Below are 10,000 nucleotides of genomic sequence, written 5' to 3' on the forward strand. Positions count from 1 at the left end.
AGAAGGAGAGGAGGAGGAGGAGGAGGAGGAGGAGGAAAAGAATAAGATGAGCAGGAGTATAGCAGAAGAGGAAGATTAGGAGAAGAGAAGGAGGAGGAGGAGGAGGAGGAGGAGGAGTAAGAGAACAGTGGTGTAAGTATGAAGAGGTAGAAGAGGATGGGAGGAAGAGGAGGTGTGTCAACCAGGTAAGGTTCCCGTGTGTCACCTGACGGCTCACTTCCCCAGCACTGAGGCGGGGGGAGGCTGAGGGAGAGGCGGTGACGGGAAGGTACACAAATCACGTCATTGGGGCTTCTTTCCCTGTCAAGCTGGAGAATTTTTCACTTGTCGCCTCCTTGAGAATGTTAGTCCGTGTTTGTCCCTTGCCTTACCTTGCCTTGCCTTGCCTTGCCTTGCCTTGTCTTGTCTTGTCTTGTCTTGTCTTGTCTGTCTGTCCGTCTGTCTCTGTCTGTCTGTGTGGGTTTTAAGAGAGAGAGGGAGAGGGAGAGATTTTTTTTGTCGTTTCCGCTGTGATTGTTGTTGTTTTTTTTTAGTCATATTAATCGTCATCATCATTATCATCATCATCTTGATCTTCTTGTTCTTGTTCATATTTTTTCTTCTTCCTTTCTTCTTCTTTTTTTTCTTCTTCTTCTTCTTTCTTATTTTCTTCTTCTTCTTCTTCTTCTTCTTCTTCTTCTTCTTCTTCTTGTTCTTGTTCTTGTTCTTCCTTTTCTTTTTCTGCTTCTTCTTCTTCTTCCTTATCTTCTTCTTCTTCTTCTTCTTCTTCTTCTTCTTCTATTCTTGTTGTTCTTCCTTCTTCTTCTTCTTCTTCTTCTTCTTCTTCTTCTTCTTCTTCTTCTTCTTCTTCTCCTTCTCCTCCTCCTCCTCCTCCTCCTCCTCCTCCTCCTCCTCCTCCTCCTCCTCCTCCTCCTCCTCCTCCTCCTCCTCTCCTCCTCCTCCTCCTCCTCCTCCTCCTCCTCCTTCTTCCTCCTGCTCCAGTTATTCATCTTATTCTTGCTCTTTCTCCTCCTCCTCCTCTCCATCCTTCCCTGTGAACACTAAGGGGTGACACCAGAACCTGTACGCATCACCCTAAGGAATTTTATCATCACTCTGGATCAAAATAAACCTTACCTGCCTGTACTGTACCTACCTGCTCACCCCAGATCACCTCCGTTAATTGAGTCACATTTACCTGTCAGTCTTAGTGGAGCCCACCGGTAACCCCCATCTTTACCTGTCCACCCTTCATTTATCTCACTTTTTTACCTTATTTAAGTTACGTTTACCTGTCAGACCGAGGAAATCACACCAGTTGCGTTACCTTTACCTGTCTCCTCGCGTCCCGTCACTCAGGTAGCATCGATCTGGCCGTGCTGACAGGTAGACTAGGCTGGGATGGGTAACTGACGGCGGCTCGCCTTCTACCTGGTCTTCCCTTGTGTCCCTTGAGTGAGATGGGCCTACGGTTTGTTGACACTGATCAGCTGATTGGGTCGTGAAGAGAGAGCGAGAGAGAGAGAGAGAGGGAGCGGGGCGGAAGGAGGGATGAGAGGGGAGGGAATGCCTGAATGGGGATCTTGTGGGTTAGTTGTACTGGTTATGTTATTTAGAGTGTAAGAGAGTGGAAGAGAGAGAGAGAGAGAGAGAGAGAGAGAGAGAGAGAGAGAGAGAGAGAGAGAGAGAGAGAGAGAGAGAGAGAGAGAGAGAGAGAGAGAGAGAGAGAGAGAGAGAGAGAAAGAAATACAATAGCAGGAGCGACTGCGGAGGATGAGGAAGACGAAGAGTAGGAGGAGGAGGAGGAGGAGGAGGAGGAGGAGGAGGAGGAAGAATACAAAGGAATACAAAGGAAAGCCAAACAGCAACAAACCTCTTGGTCCTTTGGAGGCTGTTTGGTAACTACTTCCAACTGGCTACAGATAAGGAGACAGGACAGTACAGGAGAAGGCTCCTCCCCACCCACTACTCCCTCCAGCTTTCGCTGGCATGGAAAATAGTTTGGAAAAGTACCATGCAGTATGGAAAAACTGACATGGAATTTTCACAGGAAAGGATGAAAAGAGATTCTATTATTCACCGTACGGTGAACTCTACATCTCTATCTACAAGAAAGTTAATCTTGTGACCCCGGAGTGACTCGAACACCCAGCCTTCTGATCTGGAGTCAGACGCGCTACCATTGCGCCACAGGGCCGCTCTAAAGGAGGAGGAAGAGACACCTTCCGGAAGTCGGTCTGGGACATGCACCTTCTCCTCCTCCTCCTCCTCCTCCTTTTCTTCTTCTTCTTCTTCTTCTTCTTCTTCTTCTTCTTCTTCTTCTTCTTCTTCTTCTTCTTCTTCTTCTTCTTCTTCTTCTTCTTCTTCTTCTTCTTCTTCTTCTTCTTCTTCTTCTTCTTCTTCTTCTTCTTCTTCTTCTTCTTCTTCTTCTTCTTCTTCTTCTTCTTCTTCTTCTTCTTCTTCTTCTTCTTCTTCTTCTTCTTCTTCTTCTTCTTCTTCTTCTTCTTCTTCTTCTTCTTCCTCCTCCTCCTCCTCCTCCTCCTCCTCCTCTATCAAACGGACACTTCCAAAACATTTCGTACGAGCTTCCTTCTCTCCTTTCCTTCCCGTCTTTCCCTCCCTTCCCTCCTCCTCTTCCCTTCCTCCTCCCTCACACCACCACCTCCACCACCACCACAACTGAAGAAGGTGTAAAGAAAACGTGATATGGTAATTTTTCTCCATTTTCTTCTTGTTTGGTGTGAGCGAAAGTGTGTGGAGAACACCAGGAAGAAGAAGAAGAGGAGGAGGAGGAGGAGGAGGAGGAGGAGGAGGAGGAGGAGGAGAAGTGGAAGGGGAAGAAAGAATAGTGAAATAAGATTAATAGAGGCATGGAAGAAGATGGAATAGGAAGAAAAAGAAGAAGAAAAAGGAGGAGGAGGAAGAATAGGAAGAGGAGGGGGAGGAGAAGAAGAAGAAGAAAAAAAAAGAGGAGGAGGAGAAAGAGGAAGAGGAAGAGGAGGAGGAGGAGGATGGGGAGGAGAAGGAAATAGTAAAACAAAATTAATATAAACATGAGAGAAGGAGGAATAAGAGAAAATAGACGAGAAGATGATAAGGAAGATAAAGAAGAAGAAGAAAAAGAAGAAGAGGAAAAGAAGAATAAAAAAAAAACATATCACAGGAAGGAAAGAGAATGAAAGGAAACAAGGAAGGAGGTAGTAGAGGAGAAGAAGAAGGAAGAGGAGGAGGAGGAGGAGGAGGAGGAGGAGGAAGAGGAAGAGGAGGAGGACGAAGAGGAGTGGGAGGGAGGGGATAAGGTTAGGCCCAGTTGTGAGGAAAGCAAGCGTGAAATCTAAGGTCAAAGGAAGGTTCTCGAGACACCAACAGACAGAACCATAGAGAACCTCACAGAACCTCACAGAACCACACAGAACCACACAGAACCACACAGAACCTCACAGAACCTCACAGAACCACACAGAATCTCACAGAACCACACAGAACTACACAGAATCTCACAGAACCACAGAGAACCTCACAAAACCTCACAGAACCTCACAGAACCTCACAGAACCACAGAGAATTACACAGAACCACACAGAACCTCACAGAACCTCACAGAACTTTACAGAACCTCACAGAACCTCACAGAACCACACAGAACCACACAGAACCTCACAGAACTTTACAGAACCTCACAGAACCACACATAACCTCACAGAACCTCACAGAACTTCACAGAACCACACAGAACCACACAGAATCTCACAAAACCACACATAACCTCACAAAACTACACAGAACCACACAGAACCTCACAGAACCACACAGAACCACACATAACCTCACAGAACCACACAGAACCACACAGAACCTCACAGAACCACACAGAACCTCACAGGACCTCACAGAACCACAGAGAACCACAGAGAACCGCATAGAACCGGCAAGACAAGGAGATATCAGCGGGTAAGTGTAAATATTGTCTTCCTAGCTCATCCCTTCATCTTCTGGAGGAGAGAGAGAGAGAGAGAGAGAGAGAGAGAGAGAGAGAGAGAGAGAGAGAGAGTGCGGAGAATTACTGAGTTTAAGAAGTTAGAGAGGTTTGTGTTGGGGTGATCTTGGGTGTGTTAGTAAGGCAGGGGGAGGTTGGTGTGTGTGTGTGTGTGTGTGTGTGGAGGAAGGGGGAGGGAGAGGGTAGTAGGAAGTGTTGGGGAAGGTGGGGAGAACAGTGTGTGTGTGTGTGTGTGTGTGGTGTTCGTGTGGTGTTCGTGAGGTGTTCGTGTGGTGTTCGTGGGGTGTTCGTGTGGTGTTCGTGGGGTGTTCGTGTGGTGTTCGTGTGGTGTTCGTGTGGTGTTCGTGAGGCGTTAGTGGGGTGTTCGTGTGGTGTGTGTGTGTGTGTGTGTGTGTGTGTGTGTGTGTGTGTGTGTGTGTGTGTGTAGTCCTCCTGTGGTTATGTGAAATTGAGGTCCATAAACATTTCTCTCTCTCTCTCTCTCTCTCTCTCTCTCTCTCTCTCTCTCTCTCTCTCTCGGTAACAACAATTACAGCAGTCCTAACAATGGCTCTCCTCATCCTATTACCTCCTCATTTCCTCCTCTCTCCATCCTCCTGGCTTTCCTCCACTTTTTCCTCCTCTGTCTCTCTCGCTTCCTCTCCTCCCCCCAGACAGGAAAGTTGAAGGGTGTGTTCGTGGTGTGTTCGTGGTGTGTTCGTGTGGTGTTCGTGGGGTATTCGTTGGGTGTTCGTGGGATGTTCGTGGTGTGTTCGTGTGGTGTTCGTGACGTGTTCGTGTGGTGTTCGTGTAGTGTTTGTGGGGTTAGTGTGGGATGTTCGTGGGGTTTTCTTGTGGTTTTCGTGGGGTGTTCGTGTGGTGTTCGTGGGGTGTTCGTGTAGTTTTCGTCGGGTGTTCGTGGGGTTATTGTGAGATGTTCATGGGGTTTTCGTGATTCTCTCTCTCTCTCTCTCTCTCTCTCTCTCTCTCTCTCTCTCTCTCTCTCTCTCTCTCTCTCTATTCACTTATTTTGCAGCAGTCTAAAGTTACTAGTGAATGCATGCTTACTGTGCTTCCCTCCCCCTCCTCCTCCCCCTCTCCCTCCCTTCTCTTCCTTCCTTCCCTTCCCTCCCTTCCCTCCCCTCCCTTCCCTCCCTTCCCTCACTCTTCTTTTCCTCCCTAGCGTTAAGTCAAGTCCCTGATATACTCTTTCTCTCTCTCTCTCTCTCTCTCTCTCTCTCTCTCTCTCTCTCTCTCTCTCTCTCTCTCTCTTTCCTCCTTCTGTTTCCCCTCCCCCCTTCAAAAGACACACTTCTCTCTCCCTCCCTCCTCCCTCTCCATTCCCTCCTTCCCTTCCTTTCCTTCCTCTTCCCTCTTCCCTCCTCCTTCCTTCCCTCCTCCTTCCCTCCCTCCCTCCCTCCCTCCTTCCAGTAGTTTGAGTACGTAGATAGGGAAGGAAGGAGGGAAGGAGGGAGGCGACAGATTATACTAAGTGAGGGAGGGAGGAAGGGAGGGAGGGAAGAAGGGATGGAGGGAGGAAGGGAGGGATGAAAGAAAGGGAAAACACAGGTGTGAGTTGATGAGTGTGTGACGCTTGTAAATAATAATGGTGATGATGGTGATGATAGTAGTAGTAGTAGTAGTAGTAGTAGTAGTAGTAGTAGTAGATACTACTTCTGCTACTACTATTACTGCCACTACTACTACTACTACTACTACTACTACTACTACTGTTACTGGTGCTACTACTACTACTACTACTACTACTACTACTACTACTACTACTAATAATAATAATAATAATGATAATGACTGATAATAATAATAATGCTAATAATGTATAAACGAATGAATGGATGAATGAAGTAATGGAAGATGACTTATTACTATTCTCAGTGTGTGTGTGTGTGTGTGTGTGTGTGTGTGTGTGTGTGTGTGATCAATCACACACACACACACACACACACACACACACACACACACACACACACACACACACACACACACACAACATCATCCTCAACTTTCCATCCCTTCCGTGCAGCCTTCCCTCGCCAGCCCTCCCTGCGCGGCGCCCCTCACCTCCGGGCGGCGGTAATTACCACTAAACACCTGGTAACGAGGCGACAATGCTCCTCCCGAGGCGTGAAGCAGCCGCGGCACATCACTGGGCGGTCTCACGGGCTGCGGAAGAGACCCTACCCCCCCTCACACCCCCCTACTCCCCCCTTCACACCCCCCCTCACGTTCCCCTCTCCCCTCCATCTTACCCTTTCCTCCCTCAGTACTGCCATCCACTCCCAGCCACTCCCAGCCACTCCCAGGCACTCCTAGTCACTCCTCATCACTCCCCACCTCTCCCCATCTCTGCCCACTCCCTGCTTCCTAGCTCGGCCCCCTCCAGGCAGCAGGGAACCGCCAGTAGCTTTAATTACCGGACAAAAGCAGAGCCAGCGCGGAAACATGTAACGATTCCTAACAAAATGTGGTGAATGCACGTTCAGTCTCCCACTGCCAATTAACTCGACGTCCATCGTGTAAATGCCTGATTACCTGTCTCGCTCGCCACAACGTCCTTACCCACCACCCGCCACGCCCAACACTCGTCCCTCTGGCTCTCCGCGGCAAGGCTCACTCTCCCTTCCCACTCGCGCCACTCAAAATGTCTCTAAAACTTACGCTCTAGTTTATATGAGAACGAACGGCGAGAGGCGGACGGCTCGCTAGGGAAAAGCCGTGTTTTAGCACTTACGGCATGTGGCAATAAGGGTGTTTTGGGTGTGCATGTGAGGGTGTGGGTTAGGGCGTGTGGGGGCGTGGGATGTTCCTTAGGTCTGCGCGCTATGATCCTGTACAAGTTGATGAAGAATTTTACACTTTCACACCTCGTGCCGGACAACTGATGCCGATGTCCCGACACGCGACCACCCCACCCCGACCACGGCCACGGCTCCAGCCCGCCGCGCCCCGCACCCCGACACTACCTGGAAGAATGTAAGCAGACTGGCAGCAGACGTTGTGAGGGAAAAATAAAGAAAAACGGGAATAATGAGCTATTGGTGTGGGGGAAAAGGATAAATAAGCCAAAACAGACAGACAGACAGACAGACAGACAGATGATACACAGCCTGGCGGACATACAAGAATATACATACTTGAAATGAAACACAATGATACAGATACACAAGTTGGGATACACAAGGAAGCGAGATACACATAAACAGTTACCGTAGAGAAAGAGAATAAATGAAGACAAACACACAGTAACACAGACACACAGACACACAGACAGACAGACACACAGACACAGACACACAGACAGAAACATATAAAAAAATAAAAAAAATTGGCCCAAACATTTTATTTCTTTCTTTTCTCACTCCTCATTTTTCGCTTCAAAGCATCTCTTATGAAAATTTCTCAACACACACACACACACACACACACACACACACACACACACACACACACACACACACACACACACACACACACACACACACACACACAAGAAAAATAGAAACATCAACGGCAACAACAACAAGAGAGGAGATCCAGAGAGAGAGAGAGAGAGAGAGAGAGAGAGAGAGAGAGGCAGGAAAACGTAACTAAACCAACGTATCTTCACAAAATTCTTACAGCCTCACCTGCAGCGTCAACAAAGGCCGGCCAATTAGCGCTCCGGCAAGGCTTCAAAAGGTTAATCAAAGAGTTATTTTCTCTCTCTCTCTCTCTCTCTCTCTCTCTCTCTCTCTCTCTCTCTCTCTCTCTCTCTCTCTCTCTCTCTCTCTCTCTCTCTCTCTCTCTCTCTCTCTCTCTCTCTCTCCTGGCTTTGTTCCCTCAGGTGAGTTTTAACCAGAGGATGTGATGCCGTTGTGACGCTGATGTGTGTGTGTGTGTGTGTGTGTGTGTGTGTGTGTGTGTGTGTGTGTGTGTGTGTGTGTGTGTGTGTGTGTGTTGGAAGAAAGAGTGATGTACAGTTTCAACCACACAGTTTCAACCACACACACACACACACACACACACACACACACACACACACACACACACACACACACACACACACACACACACACACACACACACACACACTTAGTTTATGATGGCTTATATCATTTTATTGCTCTCTCTCTCTCTCTCTCTCTCTCTCTCTCTCTCTCTCTCTCTCTCTCTCTCTCTCTCGATAACAAGGACGCCAGGATTTTTACACCCTTTGTGGCGCTCAGAACTGTGTGTGTGTGTGTGTGTGTGTGTGTGTGTGTGTGTGTGTGTGTGTGTGTGTGTGTGTGTGTGTGTGTGTGTGTGTGTGTGTGTGTGTGTGTGTGTGTGTGTGTGTGTGTGTGTGTGTGTGAGTATAAGTGTGTTTTGTTTTTATGTGTGTGTGTGTGTGTGTAAGAGAGAGAGAGAGAGAGAGAGAGAGAGAGAGAGAGAGAGAGAGAGAGAGAGAGAGAGAGAGAGAGAGAGACAGAGAGAGAGAGAGATTTCAATATCCTACTATTTCCCTTCATTATTTATTGTTTATTTATTCAAATGTTATTTCCTTTATTTTCTTTATTTTTCTTTATTTTCTTTATCACTTGCTTTCCTTGACCAGTTTATTTATTTTTGTTCCATTAAATAATATTTCTTTTACTAATCATTTGATATTGTGATAAGTCTCTCTCTCTCTCTCTCTCTCTCTCTCTCTCTCTCTCTCTCTCTCTCTCTCTCTCTCTCTCTCTCTCTCTCTCTCTCTCTCTCTCTCTCTCTCTCTCTCTCTCTCTCTCTCTCTCTCTCTCTCTCTCTCTCTCTCTCTCTCTCTCTCTCTCTCTCTAAACTCTCTCACTTTAAACACTTTATCATGTTTGCCATTTGTGTACAGATTTTGATAACAAATGAATTTCATAAGACAAACAGGCCTTTCTTTGCAAGTAAAAACTTTATGGGCAAAAAAGAAAACATTTCAATCAAATGCAATATAGACAAACACTGAATTAAACAAAGAGAACAAGTATCAACTAAAACATTGAAAAGAAGAGGGAGAGAAAAGGAAAAGATATTCAGAGAAAATACATATACCCGATCTCACCTATGTTTGTATAGGTGCAAATATTAATACACTCACTTACAATGGTGACAAAGTTAATAATATTATAAATAAAAATAATAATAATAACAATAATAATAATAATAATAATAATAATAATAATAACAATAATAATGTAATGATAATAAGAACATAAGAACACAAGGATAATAATAATAATAATAATAATAATAATAATAATAATAATAATAATAATAATAATAATAATAATAATAAAGATGATATTAATAATGCTAATAAAGTGATAACATATTCTATCAAGAGAAATAACGACAACTGAATTTGACAAAAGCAACCAGTTATGGTGTATAGACTAATAAAATGACAATAAATGTTTCTTGACATTGTTTTTGAAAGATGATAAGCTAGTGGATTGTTTAACATGCATGGGCAATAAGGTCCAAATTTTAGGTCCTGAATACAGCAGAGAATGCTTGAATAAGGTGAGTTTGTGTGCGGGTATGTTGAGTGAGTTTTTATTTGTGGTGTGGTGGCTGTGTGCAGGTTGGGTATTAAATACATTGTTGTTAATCATTTTGAACATGTATGAGGCAATGTTCAGTTTAGACAAATCGTCCAAGTTCAAAATATTTAATGATTTAAATAATGGAGGAGTATGTTCATTGAAATCACTGTTACTAATAACTCTCTCTCTCTCTCTCTCTCTCTCTCTCTCTCTCTCTCTCTCTCTCTCTCTCTCTCTCTCTCTCTCTCTCTCTCTCTCTCTCTCTCTCTCTCTCTCTCTCTCTCTCTCTCTCTCTCTCTCTCTCTCTCTCTCTCTCTCTCTCTCTCTCTCTCTCTCTCTCTCTCTCCGGTAGAAAAGGCTGCATATTTCTTTTTTGTTTTCATTTATTGATTCTTTTTATCTGTCAATCTATCGATGTTCAATATTCCTGAGAGAGAGAGAGAGAGAGAGAGAGAGAGAGAGAGAGAGAGAGAGAGAGAGAGAGAGAGAGAGA

At 45.5% G+C, this 10,000-nt stretch overlaps 2 protein-coding genes and 1 non-coding gene across 3 annotated transcripts in view; 2 read left to right on the forward strand and 1 right to left on the reverse strand.

The window, feature by feature from the left end:
• LOC123502974 (leucine-rich repeat and coiled-coil domain-containing protein PF07_0014-like) overlaps nucleotides 1-3,934 on the forward strand; it is a 41,922-nt gene extending 37,988 nt beyond the window's left edge. Inside the window, exon 3 of the mRNA XM_045252272.1 lies at nucleotides 3,383-3,934. Within this exon, the coding sequence (XP_045108207.1) occupies nucleotides 3,383-3,934 (552 nt within the window). The remainder of the gene's footprint in view (nucleotides 1-3,382) is intronic.
• Nucleotides 2,105-2,176, reverse strand: Trnaw-cca. The gene has a single exon. It is a non-coding gene; the product is annotated as a tRNA-Trp (tRNA).
• Nucleotides 3,935-6,084: 2,150 nt separating the features above from the next.
• Nucleotides 6,085-6,953, forward strand: LOC123502975 (protodermal factor 1-like). The gene is made up of 2 exons (XM_045252273.1): nucleotides 6,085-6,420; nucleotides 6,759-6,953. Exons 1-2 carry the CDS (start codon nucleotides 6,085-6,087, stop codon nucleotides 6,951-6,953), a joined length of 531 nt encoding a protein of 176 aa, XP_045108208.1.
• The last annotated feature ends 3,047 nt before the right edge of the window (nucleotides 6,954-10,000 follow it).

Source organism: Portunus trituberculatus, chromosome 13 (genome assembly GCF_017591435.1).
Source record: "Portunus trituberculatus isolate SZX2019 chromosome 13, ASM1759143v1, whole genome shotgun sequence".
Lineage (NCBI taxonomy): Eukaryota > Metazoa > Arthropoda > Malacostraca > Decapoda > Portunidae > Portunus > Portunus trituberculatus.